This window comes from Cydia pomonella, chromosome 26, assembly GCF_033807575.1.
Source record: "Cydia pomonella isolate Wapato2018A chromosome 26, ilCydPomo1, whole genome shotgun sequence".
Classification (NCBI taxonomy): Eukaryota; Metazoa; Arthropoda; class Insecta; order Lepidoptera; family Tortricidae; genus Cydia; species Cydia pomonella.
In genome coordinates this window covers 467,585-484,456 of record NC_084728.1, presented here as the reverse complement: position 1 = coordinate 484,456, position 16,872 = coordinate 467,585, and the positions used below count along the sequence as shown (strand labels likewise).

General features: G+C 34.5%; 1 protein-coding gene across 4 annotated transcripts in view; it reads left to right on the top strand.

Moving 5' to 3' along the window:
• LOC133532220 (glutamate decarboxylase) overlaps positions 1–16,612 on the top strand; it is a 98,348-nt gene extending 81,736 nt beyond the window's left edge. For all 4 annotated transcript variants that reach the window (XM_061870792.1, XM_061870791.1, XM_061870790.1 and 1 more), the window contains 4 exons: positions 4,868–4,946; positions 10,942–11,091; positions 11,609–11,803; positions 12,267–16,612. In XM_061870792.1, the coding sequence (XP_061726776.1) occupies positions 4,868–4,946; positions 10,942–11,091; positions 11,609–11,803; positions 12,267–12,449 (607 nt within the window). In that variant the 3' untranslated portion in view covers positions 12,450–16,612. The remainder of the gene's footprint in view (positions 1–4,867; positions 4,947–10,941; positions 11,092–11,608; positions 11,804–12,266) is intronic.
• The last annotated feature ends 260 nt before the right edge of the window (positions 16,613–16,872 follow it).

Sequence of the window (16,872 nt, the reverse complement as noted above, 5' to 3'; positions counted from 1 at the left end):
GCTTTATCTAATTTAAATATCTTTTATATATTGAATTTTGCAAGTTGTAGAGCTCCACTAAAACAATAATTGTGCCTTAAGAGAATTTAAAGAATGGCGACAACGCCCGATAAAATTAATGTTATTTAAGTTATTTTTCGAATTTCAGTAAATCAAATAAAAAATAACTTCATGTCTCAAAACGACATCAGAAATTATAATAGAGATTCTGCCTTGAATTTTTAAGAATTATACCGATAAATAAATAAAAATTAAAATATTTGAATAAGATAAGATAAGCCTAACTAGTTTTGATTCCTTTACTAGTCTATATAGTCTAGATTATTAGTGGTGTGATAGACACCCCAGCTTCACGTAGGGTTGATTCCGTCTGAATCAACACAGATAAAGCTGTTCAACCCTACTGGCACCTCGCAATACGTAGCCCAAACAAACAAGTTTCCATACGAAGAAGTTTGTTTACTATATTACGAAAAAAAATCACCGAGTAACTTGTATTCTACAGATTCTTCTGCCCGCGATTACCGGCCTGCCCGCGTAGCCAACGTGCATATCGTTCACGCTCCGTGGCGAACGAAACGCAGCTGTCACAGTCGCACTATTATGGAAGAGCGATAGAGAGAGATAACTACGCTACGCTACGGAGGGTTAACGATTGTAACGTTGGCTACGCGGCCTGATTCGAAGAATGAAATACGATAACGATAAGTTCTGGTTTAGATAAGTTCTCATTTAGATATCTTTTGTATGCCGTATACTCGTAATTGACAGAAGCTCGATTCGGGCAACCAATGTCACTTTGACGTTAGAAATATCGTAGATAGATCTTATTAGGATTACAGCGGAATCGAAATAAACGTCAATTTTGACGTGTCGTTTAGTTATCAATCTTTTTTAGGGTTCCGTAGCCAAATGGCAAAAAACGGAACCCTTATAGATTCGTCATGTCCGTCTGTCTGTCCGATTCTGTCACAGCCACTTTTTTCCGAAACTATAAGAGCTGTACTGTTCAAACTTAGTAAGTGGATGTATTCTATGAACCGCATTAAGATTTTCACACAAAAATAGAAAAAAAAACAATAAATTTTGGGGGTTCCCCATACTTAGAACTAAAACTCAAAAAATCTTTTTTCATCAAACCCATACGTGTGGGGTATCTATGGATAGGTCTTCAAAAATGATATTGAGGTTTCTAATATCATTTTTTTCTAAAATGAATAGTTTGCGCGAGAGACACTTCCAAAGTGGTAAAATGTGTGTCCCCCCCCCCCGTAACCTCTAAAATAACAGAATGAAAAATCTAAAAAAAATATATGATATACATTGCCATGTAAACTTCCACCGAAAATTGGTTTGAACGAGATCTAGTAAGTAGTTTTTTTTTAATACGTCATGAAATTAAAAAAAAATTTTTTTTTTCAACATACCCATACATGTGGGGTATCTATGGATAGGTCTTCAAAAATGATATTAAGGTTTCTAATATCATTTTTTTCTAAACTGAATAGTTTGCGCGAGAGAACCTCCCAAAGTAAAAAAAAGTGTGTCCCCCCCCGTAACTTCTAAAATAACAGAATGAAAAATCTAAAAAAAATATATGATATACATTGCCATGTAAACTTCCACCGAAAATTGGTTTGAACGAGATCTAGTAAGTAGTTTTTTTTTAATACGTCATGAAATTAAAAAAAAAATTTTTTTTTCAACATACCCATACATGTGGGGTATCTATGGATAGGTCTTCAAAAATGATATTAAGGTTTCTAATATCATTTTTTTCTAAACTGAATAGTTTGCGCGAGAGAACCTCCCAAAGTAAAAAAAAGTGTGTCCCCCCCCCTGTAACTTCTAAAATAACAGAATGAAAAATCTAAAAAAAATATATGATATACATTACGATGCAAACTTCTAACGAAAATTGTTTTGAACGAGATCTAGTGAGTAGTTTTTTTTAATACGTCATAAAATTAAAAAAAAAATTTTTTTCGTCAAACCCATACGTGTGGGGTATCTATGGATAGGTCTTCAAAAATGATATTTAGGTTCCTAATATAATTTTTTTCTAAAGTGAATAGTTTGCGCGAGAGACACTACCAAAGTGGTAAAATGTGTGTCCAAAGTGGTAAAATGTTGAACGAGATCTATAGTTTAAGTAGTTTTTTTTAATACGTCATAAAGGAACCCTTCATGGGCGAGTCCGACTCGCACTTGGCCGCTTTTTTATTTATCTTTCAAAGATCTTAAACGTGTCTTAATCATTCTTCGAATCGGGCCGTTAGTCTGCTAAAAAAATAATTACAGTGGTAAAAACTATCGCACATATTTGCCTTGCCAGGATTTTTGCCTTAAGCATTTCTGGACCCCTTTTTATTAAGAGGGGAAATGCGTTACGCATAGCACCAAGGCCCAGTGACGGGCCTGGGATGTTTATGTGGGTCTCCCATATGGGCTGAGGAGACCCATGATTTACCCATTAAAACCCCTCTGTTGCCGCCTCAGTGCTGTAGGGCGAGGTCCCAGGACGTGTACTCCCCCTGGTGGTACCCAAAGCAACAGCTTACAATAATTACAATGCTTTCTTTGCTTAAAGTATCTTTTTTTATACTTGCAAGTGAGATTTGAGCGCGGCGCGCCAACAAACGGGTTACTCCAGTTTGGCGCATTTATTGTACTAAGTATGTAACTGTGTAATTGTTTTAAATTAATAAATAATAAATACCAACAAAATTGCTGTATTGGTCTGAAACGCTATTTTTACCCATATTTTTAAGCAAAAATCAGGGTTAAAAATGTGAATGTATACGCAGAATGGCAATCGAGCCCACTAACAATAACTCGCCATAATGCGAGTCAACATTGAATTATCTCGCCACCGCCCCGGGGTGCATATCAATGGCGGAAGGGTGCCAATTGATTCTTAATACTATTTACATTTTTTCGTATCGAACGCTTTTTTCTATACCACGACGGTGGCAAACAAGCATACGGTCCGACCAAAATTATAAATTCAACTACTGAATTTTACTTAGAAATTAGCAATTTTAATTGCTCTGTACAAAACTTTGTTCACCTCACTTCACTTCGGTCTTGCGAATTGGTATTTTTTAGCTTTGATAACATTTCATTCAACTTTTTTATTTTTTTTATACCACGACGGTGGCAAAAAGCATACGGCCCGCCTGATGGTAAGCAGTCACCGCACTGGAGCATGTCATTACAATTAATGAACTTAATAATGTTTCGAACAGCAACAATTTTGCATTAGAAAATAAATGATGCATATGAAAGGTAAAAAGCTAAAAAAAAAAAAAAATTCACCTTGATTTGATATTGTCATAATAAATTTACATACAGCAAACCGTCTTTGTTAGAAAATTAATTTAGAAACATTTAAATATAATTTACCTGCTGAAATATTACCTATTCTTGAGTGTCTTTATTAAGTTAATGTGAAAGAGAGACCTAAGCCCTCCTACGTGTACATGTTCAACGCAGCTGGCCAACTTTATTGTCACGCGTGCAATAGAGTATTTAAGAGCAAGTTCGGCCTGGCCAGCCACATTAGGGCTCATGCTAGACAACGTCCATAACGTGTTTATTTGGGGTCGCCGTCATCGAAAACGATGAGGAGGACTATATAATGTGAAAGCTTCCATAAATTAACCAAAAAGTAAAAAAATATATGTTGATGAAACGTTCTTTTGAATTTTAAATACTGTCGAGTCTGGAATCGAACCCACAATTCGCCATAATCCGAGTCAACATTGAATTATCTCACCGCCGCCCCGGGGTGCATATCAATGCCGGAAGGGTGCCAATTGATTCCTGATTGTGAAGGGAATGAGGCTTATGCCGATAATGTGGTTGAGGATAGTTTGCCAAAGGAAAACATTTGCCGCTGTGAAAACTGGAGAAAAGTGAATTAATCAAGAATTGCATCACACAATACACAATACAGCGTGCCTCATTATACAAGGTGCTCGTGAGCATTGCGAGACATTTTAACTAAGCATTCCTGGTAATATTTAGAAACTAAAATGTCATATAAAATTTTCTGGATTAGGCCTAGTTTCAAGGATAATTAAATGTTTTTCGAAATCATTCTTTCGCCATAAGTCAGTACAAAACACATTTTTGACTGCGGTATTGCCACTTTGAGGTCTAGTCTGGACATACCTATTGATTGACATCGAAAAATTAAAAAAATGTATCGAGAGGCCACCACCGAATAAAAAAAAACTTTTAAGTTAATTTTAGGTTATGTGTTTATCAGTAAAAATTACGTTATAAATATATACAATATGTTAAAAAAAAGGAAAAAAAAAAACATTTTTTTTTCCAATTTTACAAAAACTCATATAACATTTTCTGCTTCTGTTGCCATCAGGAATGCACCGTTAAAATCACTCGCAGTGCTCACGGGCACCTTGTATATTGCTGTAGAAATGAAGATGGTGCTATTTTTATGCGTTTTAGCATTTTGCGTATGAAAGTATGTTATAGTGCTATCAACTACTTGGGGAAATTGTTTTTAAATTTAAGCATACCGCCGTAGCCACCGTGCAGTGTGTGTCAAAGGTCGTTTTATTCACTCTTTATACCTACACTTTCTAAAAACTTAACACGAAAGTGCCTTTCAAAGCAAAGATAATTGGCAAGCAAACATGCGCACCAACGAAATGTGTAAATGCCATTTGCACACCAATTTTTCTGACCCACTTCGTAGTGTTCGTAAGGTCTGTCTTTACGAAGTAATATATTACCTTACTTCAAAGTTACGTTCTACGTTACGTGCTTCCTTCAACACACGTAACGTAGAACATAAAGCGTGTTAAGAATTAATACTAATTGTACGTGTTGTCGACAGGGCTGACTCCGTGACCTGGAACCCGCACAAGCTGATGGGCACCCTGCTCCAGTGCTCCACCGTACACTTCAAGATTCCCGTAAGTTTTCATTATTTGTGGCGAGTCCTCTGTTTTCAGGGAGTTTTCATTATTTGTGGCGAGTCCTCTGTTGTCAGGGAGTTTTCATTATTTGTGGCGAGTCCTCTGTTGTCAGGGAGTTTTCATTATTTGTGGCGAGTCCTCTGTTGTCAGGGAGTTTTCATTATTTGTGGCGAGTCCTCTGTTGTCAGGGAGTTTTCATTATTTGTGGCGAGTCCTCTGTTGTCAGGGAGTTTTCATTATTTGTGGCGAGTCCTCTGTTGTCAGGGAGTTTTCAGAAAATAGTGTACCCAATTAGCGTAATTTTTGGGACAAAAATGTAACATTACATTTCAATAAAAACTTGGTTTTGTGTTCAAGTCATAAACTATACGCCATATTACAATGTAAAAAAAGCGGCGCTCCTTACAGACGCCACAGACCAGAAGGCTGGCCTGTATTTTGCTCAACGCATTAGCATTGCCATTCAACGTGGCAATGCGGCCAGCCTTCTGGGCACACTGCCCAGTGACTTGGTGGACGTGTTTTATTTATAGGCCCCTTATTTTAAGTTCATTTATAGTTTATATTATTATTTTTAAGCTTATATATAATTTATTGTTCCACATTTAATAATTAATTATTTCTTTAATAATTACCTATCCAACATTATAGTAACATCTCAATCATCTCAATAATCTTAAAATAAATAATTACTACAATACAATAAAGATGTATAGTCTCTATGGTTAAAAATACATTAAATCTGGAGATGTAAAAGGTCCCCAATGTCAGAGTACTAATACTAATTAAATTTGGAGGTGTAAAGTCTCTCCAAGTGTCAAAATAAAATGTATACTAAATAAATAAACCGCGTCTGGACTGTTAAACTAGCAGTCTCATAAACGAATGCTACAGAATACATAACTAGTATGTACCAAGTCAAGAATATTATATAATATATCAGAGACGTATCTCCACGGTTAATATATTAAGTTTGGAGATGTATAAGGTCCCCACGGTCTGAGAAAGTAATAATACACAAGTCAAGTCAAGATAGATGTCATGCTTAATTGTCGTCACCAAACCAACAGCGATTAACTTTTTTTAACTATTTCCGCTTGCTGGATAGGTACACTAGCTATTTTCTGAAAACTCCCGTCGACGTCGTGCCACAACATCTGACTGTTGGCGTCAGTAGAGCTACTTAATAAAATAAATAAATAAATATTATAGGACATTATTACACAAATTGACTAAGTCCCACAGTAAGCTCAATAAGGCTTGTGTTGAGGGTACTTAGACAACGATATATATAATATATAAATATTTATAAATACTTAAATACATAGAAAACACCCATGACTCAGGAACAAATATCCATGCTCATCACACAAATAAATGCACTTACATACAAAGTGCAACCGTATATGAAAGGCCATATATTCGAAGCGTATGAAGCGTCATTGCGCTTACGGAGTTCCGAATGTAGGTCGATCCACAGGCATAACACCAACAAGAAAGTAAGCTTATTTTATTAGATATTTTATTTATTTGTGGCGTTATTGAAAGAAATCATAGGGCTACACTACGATACACAAGAACAAGATTGTATTTCAAATATCATAATTGCGCTTAAATGAGAATAATGTCAAGCGTACTTACTTAGCTGGAAGTACCTATTGAATTCACAAATACTGTGTGATATTGACTGCGTAAATTATTATTATTTATGAATCAGAATCAGGCAGGCAGTTGAAACAACTGATAGTTTGCACTGCAAAGAATACACTTTAAGTGAAGATCACTCAGATGCAGGCAACTATCAGTTTAAGTATTTGTCTAGTCTGTTCGAAAACTGATTGACATTCATTCTTCTGGTAGTTTCTTCCACAGTTTGACCACTCTGTCACTGAAAAAATGTCTGCGGGGAATATTAACTTATTGGTGGCCTCGCAGACGGGTGTTACTATTGCGCTTGTAAAGGTCTTGAAACTGATCTATATCGTTGTGTCCCGTCAGAATCTTAAACGTTTCGATCAGATCTCCGCGCTCTCGACAATCTTTGATCTTTGAATCAGCACTTTAAATCTTTCTTCATAAGACATGTTTTTAGTTGTTTCGGTATTTTAGTAAAAATACGTTGCACTTTCTAAAGCATCTCAACATCTTTGAGGAAATAAGGACTCCAGACTTGAAAAGATGGGTCTAACATAATATATCTTAAGCATGAGGATGATATCTTAAGATTAAGGTGGATCAAGGATTTACCTCTTTTGGTTGTTAATGGTTGTTAGATGTTCTTCCTACTTGAGGTTTTCAGTAATTTTGACTCCCATTATTAATTATTTGCTTATTTTTTGCGTATCTATCTCCTCAATAATTAGTTATTCCTCAAATCTGTCAACTTCAAACACAAGTATTAATTATTATTACAATGACAAAATAAATCCCGAATTAGCTTCATCGCATTAAACACAAATTATTCGCGTCACATCAAACGCAGCAAACCTGCTACTAATATCCCTTTAGATTGATAAAACACGCAAAAACAAACTTTAACACAGCGAGATAAGCTCCAAAACATTGCAAATGAGAATAATAAAACAAATGATATTCTAAATGAAAAGCAACCTTAAGCGGGTTATAGAAACCACAAAATCATTTAGTCGTAACTGCTAAAAGTTGGTTAAAGAAAATTGAGCTCTGTAGGTAAAACGGTAAGGTTGAGTATTGGTTGGGTGGGGAGAGAAGGGTGAATTGGCAACATATGTTTGCAAGTGTCGGCGGAATTTCATTAAATGTAGCCGTTAGGGAGGGGAGTCTCCATAAAATGTTTATCGATACGAGTTGGCGTAAAAACTTTATGTGTTTTTCTTATTCAGTATTTTTATTACTGACTTCACAATGCTAGCAAAAGTTTGATAAGTGCCTGTTTAATTTTATATTAATTTTGAAAACTTATTTCCAAACATAAGATCATAACCGAATATTTACGAACGTGGATTATGTTTGGAATGTTATTTGTAATGATTACGTAGGTATAAGTTTCTATTTTTCTCCGTGAGCTTCTACGGATTATCGTCTTATCTATTGTTTAAAAACCGCAAAGGCGCGTGCCACTATGAAAAAATGGTCAAGCCGCATAGGTAGCGTTTATTGAATTACTACTCTATTGAGCACGGAATAAGATTCATTATGAACTAATACAGAATTCTAACAGAATAGCTGTCTGATCTCTATTGGTGCGTCTAAGGTAGGCGACTAAACGCTCTCAAACCAGCTTAACTTGTGACACTGCGATCCGAAACAAAGATACGTATTCGAAGACCTCGCTTGCACTGGTAATGCGAGCGCACGGCTAGCTAGCGCCAAGGAAGCAATGTTATGTTTCTCGAGGAGCAGGTAAAAAACAGGGCCGGATTTTCACACAAATATATTTGGGTGGTTTTACGAAATAACGCTAACTCTTCAGACTTCTAACAAACTGACACTTTGTATAGTTTGCTTGAAAGAGTTAGCGTGATTTGAATCTAAATGATATGCATATTTTGTTTCATATTTATTTATTTTATGCATACACTATTATGTATACAGTAACATTATAAGTATCGTTTAAATAAGTATGCTATTTATTTATAAACTTTGGAATGAAAATCTAATAGTAATAATATATATTTCAGTTGTTTATAAGGTTAGTCCAGTCTTCCAGACTTACTTTTAAACACAAAACATTTTTTTAAAGCATAACCAAATAACCTAGAATATATTACGCTGAAGCGATCGACTTCAAAATCAAAGTGATTGGTCAAGATTTACCTAGTTAGTGGAAAAGTTTTCTCTCGAAATGGAATTTCATAGAAAAAGTACCGTCATTTCGTTAGATTCACAAAACTATTCTTTCCTCTTAAAAACTTCCTGAAAGATTTGCAATGTCATCTTGAGATGATTCTTATTGCATGATTTTTGATTTCTTTTTATTTTTGCGTGCGTAATTGCACTAAAACATTAAATCAGTGTTAAATTAAGTCAAAATTTTCAAAGATCGAAAGTCACTCCAGATTTTCGTATAAATAAAATGGTACTTTTTAACCTCTTCTGTTAAATTTTATACTGAGCTCACCTAAATGTTTAATTACAAATTTATCGACAAAACAATTTCCCCACCCTCCCTACTTCATAACTTGAGGGGGCGGAGTTGCAAGAATTTATTATTTGGCATACTGTTCTGACATTTACAGGCTTTCTTTGCTTACAAATCCAATACCACTTTAACACTTGGTAATAACGTTCCAAATACATTGATAAATTATTTGAATTTTCTATAGGTTTATTTTAAATCGTATATGTAATAAGTTAAGGTTGGTTTTAGAGTAAATGTGTGTATTGGAATGTTCTGTAGGAGTACAGGAGGAATTTTAAGAGGGAACGGGAAAGTTTCAATATAGAGAGATGATGCGCTTAAATTGTTTGTATACAATTATTTGTGACTAAAAAAATATACATTGCTGGGGTTTTATGAAGTCGAGAAAATATCCAAACGTTAATATTAATTCATAACAAATTAATATATATAACAACGACAAGTAGACACTTTTTATAGAGCTTTTGTGAAGTTTAGCAATTTGGAGTAAAGCTCGTCTTTTATTTAATGTATTGAATGAGCAAAAAAGTTACAGTAGGTTAAAATACAAATTATAGGTACATACCTATATTTAGAGCTAAACAAATTACATTTTTAAATAAGTACCACTTCGGAAATTCCAAATATTTTTTATTAAAGTTACAGTGATGTTTTGAAGTCATTTCCAATAAGATATGTTGTAAAATATTTTGTATGTAACAACACAAACAAACATTTAATGACTTAAAAGATATTCAATGCCTCATTGAAAACTGGTGCTTTAGAAATGGAAATTTCCATATAAAGTGACCTATTTATATTGCTAAATAAGTCGTTGGAGCCGGAGAATATCTACATTGGTGTGCAGCATAGCGAAAAGAAGCAAAAAAAAATATTTTTCGAAAAGTTTTATATTTAGGAATTATTCCACTTATTTATCATTTATGCATGTATGTTTACTATTTATAGTAACATACAAAGATTTTGAATATAGTGGTAATCATAAAATAAAAACATTTTTATTATTGCTATTTCCGTTTTTGATGAGTAAAAATGTTAAACGTACAATGTATGACATGACGCATCATTTTGAATATGTCACAACTTTTGTAATAATAAATTATCCTAATAAAATGAGGATATAACACAACATTTTTGAAAAAAAAAAATAAGACGGTTAGTGTCAATTATAGCATATTTTTTGTTAATTTAGGAATACAGATTTAAGTATTGTTGTTTTTTGTAATAGCCACGGACCTGTTTATATTTTATTTCTACATATGAAACTATAGGTCTATTTTTTGTCTATAAGTTTTGATCAAAAATTGTGTATGACTGTTTGTTTCTAAATAAATAGAAAAAAAAAAAAAAAAAATTAAAAAACGATTTTGCTCAAAAATAAATATAGCACAAACGTATTCTCAACCAACGAAGTGCACGTATCGTTTCGTAATTTAATTATGCGGCTGCATGAAGTTAAACAGACAGATAATGCAGATGCGCTATCTGTCACGGACAGATGTTTGCGGAGGGGACAGATGACATGTCTGCATGATCTGATTTAGTGCGAGCCAAGTTTGTCTTGCACAAACTGAAGCGGTCATATTTACATTTAAAACAGCAATTTAAAATTAAATATTCTTTATTGTGCACCATACAGTTAAAATACACAGAAAATAATACAGCAACACATTCGCTACCAACGTTTTCGTAGCGCTACGTTCGTAGCCGATCCCAGCATTTTCCCGCTTTGTAGAGGAAAGCGGCTACGAACAGATAACCCGCTGAGCGAGCTCCCGGTACTCAATGTGTTAAAAGCCAGATAATAACAGGTGGTCTTATCGCTAATTTAAATGATGCATCAGATAGTAATCATTATTGTTTTGTCATCAGGGCATCCTGCTGAGCTGCAACGAGATGGCCGCCGAGTACCTCTTCATGACGGACAAAATCTACGATCCTCGCTTCGACACCGGCGACAAGGTCATCCAGTGCGGACGCCATAATGACATCTTCAAGTTGTGGCTGCAGTGGCGCGGGAAGGTAGGACACAGACAGACAGACGCCAGTCACCAGGTCATCCAGTTTGAACGCCATAATGACTTCTTCATCAATCTTCTTCTTCTTCTTCTTCTTAAACTGGTTTTCTATACAAAATCTGTTCCGGGTCCGGGAATTCACGGTTCTCGCCATACAATTACAGTCCCGTCCCGGAACCATTCCTTAATTCCTATTGAGGTAGACCAGCGGTCTCCAAACTACGGCTGTCTGTTCCAACCTGCAAGCCTAAACGCATATCAATCAGGCCCGCAGCAAGTGGCAATTTCTCCTCGGGGTTGAAAATTTTTGAAGACCCCTAGTGTAGACTTGGTGTAGATTTAACAGTAGATTTCAAGCAGAGAATCGTGATGTCTAAAACCTCCACTTTTACATAGACCTAGATCTGTACATTTGCCCGCATTTGGTTGCCATTCATAAGTTGAAAATAAATATTATCATACCAATATTAATGAATTGTTACATCAACAGCACTTTAAAATTGTTTTAAAATTTTTCTCAGGGCACGTCAGGCTTCGAGCGCCACATGGACCGCCTGATGGAGCTATCCGAGTACATGGTGCGCCGCATCCGCGAGCAGAGCGACAAGTTCCACCTCATCCTGGAGCCGGAGCTGGTCAACGTCAGCTTCTGGTACCTTCCGCGTCAGCTGCGAGGAGTGCCCCATGATCAGAAGAAGGAAATTCTCCTTGGCAAGGTACCTATATACCGTCACAGACCATTTGCACCTCATCCTAGTACCAGAGCTGGTCTATTCCAGTTCCTGCGAGGAGCAGATCCTCGTTAGCAAGTTAAACACATACCTACAGTTCCACCTTACCTTGGATCCGGATCTGGTCAATGTTAGCTTCTGGTACCTTCCGCGTCAGCTGCGAGGAGTGCAGTATGATCAGAAGAAGTTAATTCTCCTAATAATATGTCCTGAATTCGAAAGCCTTCAAAAATGTATCGTAAAAAGAAGCTGTAAAACATTTCTGGCAACTCTCTAGACCTTTTGGCAATAAAATATTTCCCGATAAGTTATTAAGAGTACTTATCATTATCTCTCTACAAATTTTATAAAAAGCACCCATATCTTACTCGAAATATTAACGCTCTCTTCTGATAGGTACCGCCTTTCGTTTCACCCCTTGGTTAGCAATATACTATCCTTTCTCCAGGTTTGCGCCAAGCTGAAGGGCCGCATGATGCAGGCCGGCACCATCATGGTGGGCTACCAGCCGGACGACCGCCGCCCCAACTTCTTCCGTAACATCATCAGTTCAGCCGCCGTCACCGAGAAGGACGTAGACTTCCTGCTGGCCGAGATGGACCGACTCGGGCATGACATCGTTGTGGACTAAAGTGAAAACGCAAGTCTTTCAACGGATCGAGATTTATTTTTCTTCTACAGATCTGTTCTTGACACTATGTTAAGGCGTTCTGTTAGATAGCTTTTGGGTTATTGAGATCATTTGTGATTTGTCATAAGGTGAATCGCCTTTAAAAAGAAATATGACATTTCCTTCTACACACCTATTTGCTGAACATTATTTAGACGTTTATTGTCGCTGTAATGTCACGAAAATTTTGAAAATTTATCATTGATCAAATTGATCAAAGTCTCTCATCGAATTCTAAATTAGGTCCGTTGAAAAGACCTATACGTCAAAAATGTGGTTTCCCTTCCAATGAATAAGTAGCGTTTGACTTGTATTTAAAAACGTTAGTTTTTTCATTAGTCAATATCAGTCAATGCCACGAAATCGGTTAAAAAATAGAACTAGTACCTAATCAGTGCAACTCGTACCTGTACGTACATGTATTATCTTTTTACCAAAGAGTTATTGATTGTAGAAGAAAACTGTAATAAACGAAGAACTCCACTTATTTAATTTTTTTCTACTTCCGCTATCGAATTCGTAATTCGATTTTGTCTTAGACTTTATACCTATTATACTAATCATAACTCTTTGCGAGTGTTGTTAAAAAACCGTTTGGCTGGTCATGAAGTTAGTTACTAATATATTTGACGAGATGGCGTTGTTAACGTTATAAACTAAAAAATATAGCTTTGTGTTGAATATTGATTCTACCTTACTAGGCATTATATAATGATTAATCGCTTTTGGTGCGTATTTTAACGGGGTATTGGCTGTATTGCCTCCAGTAGATATCTTGAGAGCTAAGTACATGTAATGTAGTATTTAAATTCGTAATTAATCTTCGTTCAAGACTAAGATTGGGAAGAGAACGGTTTAGATGCGCTATTTTCAGGCAGATTCTTATTCAAGGCTATAAATACATCGGTAAAACGTAACAAAAATGTATAAATACAATTCAAAAGTTGATATTAATATATGTATGTATCGTTAAAATTAAATTCTAATATAGGTATGTACAGTCAGCATCAAAAGTAGCGCATCAAATAACGTTTCATAAGTATCTACCATTCTGTAACAGCGTAACAAAAAGTGATGTCATTAATATAGAACAACCAAGACTGTAAAAGATATGCTTTTGAGCGCGAATTTTAACAATTTATCTATATTTGGAAAAGTTATCCGGAATATCAGATACTTTTGGCGCGTTGTTTCATCCGCTACTATTGATGCTGACTGTACAAAAAAAATGTTATTATTGTTCACATTTGTCAACACGTTTTTATGTTGACCTGCGTTCGCGATATTTTAATATTTATGTATGTTGCCTGAAAATGATCAGATTGAAATTGCTTTAATATTAGAAGATTGGCTTGAAACTGCTCAAAGTGACATGAGATTATAAAACAAAGTTGGAGGAATTGTAACAATATAGTCAAATATTAGAGGTCCACTTCTTTATAATATAATATACTTATTTAAAGTTTAGATTTTAAACTCGAAACACTGTACTATGCCTAGCATTTCCAAAAATCAAAACATATACTTTTATAAACCATACAAGCTTCAGCTACAGCTGTGTAAAATTAATTTGGATCTTAAAACCAATAAAATGATTAGAAACGTTTTAATAAATTTAAAAATATATATCTAGTGTTCCAAAACTTGCATTTATTGGCTACTTAGTGGGTTCTATGTTGGCTAACATTTATATGAACCGTCTATAAAATATATTAGAATAAATAGTCATAATATTCATGAATCATATATTATAAATGTCTAAATGTCTTCCGGGAAATTAAGTCTAAATGTTTGTTGACAATGGAAATATATTTTCAATAGTTAAGATGTTAAATTTAATATATTGTATTTAATAAGGAATTTCCATCATAAGGCCTAAATTATTTTTCATTTGTATTAATGTGTGAGCTGAAAGCGTATTTATTTGCTTAAAATATATTTCTCTTTGGGAAATGGTTGAAAATTTTACGCGTAGCGTAGCCTAGGTATATTTAGAAATAAAAATAATATATGTATCAGTGTATCAGTCATATATACGAGACATAGGTATCTCCCATTTTGCCAATTAAAAGTATATTTTACATGTTGTGTAGTAGCCTTTCGAAATTAAATTATTTGTTAAATGCGAGTCTAAAAGGCGCCTCGCAAACGGGCAGAAATTATCAGGATTCAGCACCGTATGCTCTATGGTCACGAAATTTATTAATATATTGTCTGTGTCATATGATTTTTCCATACAAAAAAACGGAGTTTATAGACAATACTTTTTCCGAATTTATTCCAGAGCTGAATTCCTGTTAATTGCCCATGTGTGGTGCGCCTTAAGTAGTCTAAGAGAATTTATTTGACGCGTAAGTCACGCCCTATTATAATTAAAATTGTGATTTTTGTTTATTGGCTACGTATATATTTATATTTAAAATAGCTTATTTTCAAATTATTGAATCTATCGTTTGACAATGTTAGGTAAAGTGTAATATCTTAAATTATTGTGTAAAAACGCAATAAATAATAATAATGCATTGCACCGTTACTCGCCATTAGGTATCATATAAAAATAGATATAAGTAATAATTAGTGTATTGTGTATTTTTCCCTACAAAAGACTTTAAACTGTCTTGTGTTAATAATATTGGTTTGATTAACAGTTTATCTCCAAGGTCACAATTTCTAAGATTTTATGATTTTCACCGACACTAAGTTTTTTATTAATTGTTTTTTGGCGAATTTAAGTTTCCCTTATTTTAAGTACGTATTATTTTCATAGGATATGTAACTATAAGACAATACGAAATGTGACGATGACAATAGTAATAGTAGACTAGAAGAGTGAAGGAGGTAATATATATTATGTAACTCTGTCTGTATGTTGTCTCGATTTTTGGCTATCTTCATGTTGTTGATGTATATTTTACTTTTTTAAATGTAATTTTATTTCAAACTCGATGTATTTCTGCTACAGTACTTTAAGCTGTGTTTCCATTTAAACAGATAACTCAATAATAACACAACTATCTATAAATGAATACATGGCTAAATAGGCTTCATATTTTCTTCTTCAACTGGTAGCGCCACCTAGTGGCCGGTAGATGAACTAAGCGTTTCGTTTCTTTGAACTAAGTGTTTTAGATAAACAATAATTGCGACTAAAAGTCGTTTATTTTCGATTGTTAAGATGAAACTATCTGTCAAATTATAAATAAATTAAATGTAAATAGGTAGTGTGTCTGAAGAGTGCGAGGGTTTTTAGTATGCTACAGATTTCAATTTATTTTTGCGAAGGTTATATTGTAATAAGTTTTAGCTAATTAATAAAAATATGAGCATTTTTGAAATTATTAAAAGCATAGAGTGTTTTTAACATAGTACTAGAAATGTATTATTTCTTGCCAACAACAGAGGGCGCTAAAGTCACTTAATTTATTAAAGAGTATTTTTTTACCGATGCGAAATTAAATAAAGGTTAACTCTTCTAGGGCAAATTATTTTTCCATAATATTACTTAGTTTTTGAATTAAACTCAACAATATGGCTTTATTTGCTGTATTAAAGTATGTACGCGACTACTAAGTATGTAATGACATGTTTCTGTGTAAAAGAAAATATATTTTCAATGTCAAATAAGATAAATGGAATACAGCAACAAAATACAAAGGTCTTCCATGAATGTCTTCCATTTATATTAGAGTAAGCTACTGTTCTGTGCAAAACTTCTAAATTGTACCGCTACTCGCCGGTAGATGGCAGTACTTATAAAATTTAAAGCACTTTTACAACGGTCACAACGGACGTGATAAATAAGGACTGTTAATTATCAATTAAAATTACTTTGCTCCGATCAAGAGCTCAGAGCAGATATTTTGTCAAAGTCGGAGGAACTTAACTTCCTGTTGCGATTGGCAGTCTATTCTTTATACGTCTCTGTAATTATTAATTATTGTGATATTTTATGTTCATCGAATACTTAATCTAGACGTATTAGTGTTTCGACAAGTTTAGTGTTTAGAAGCAATATACCGTTCACTAAGTCACTGTAACGTGTCACAGTTAGCCAAAATTGATATATCCTGATTGTTGCTATATGTAAGAACCTGTATAACCAATAAATGGTATTGTTGTTAGTTTGTCTTCGTTTCATTTATGAATATATACTAGCTTTTGCCTGCGACTTCAACTGCATAGATTTAGTTTATCCTTATACCGCTTACTATCTATCACAATTCCTTCCAATACGACGCGCACATACTAGAAATCCTTTAGGACTGTCCAATCAGTTAAGTTATGGAACGAGATTCCGGTGTCCGTGAGGCAATCCCAATCTGTAGCATCAATCAAGGAGAGGCTAAAAAAAATGTGGCTTTCCGATACTTTAGTTACGACTTCC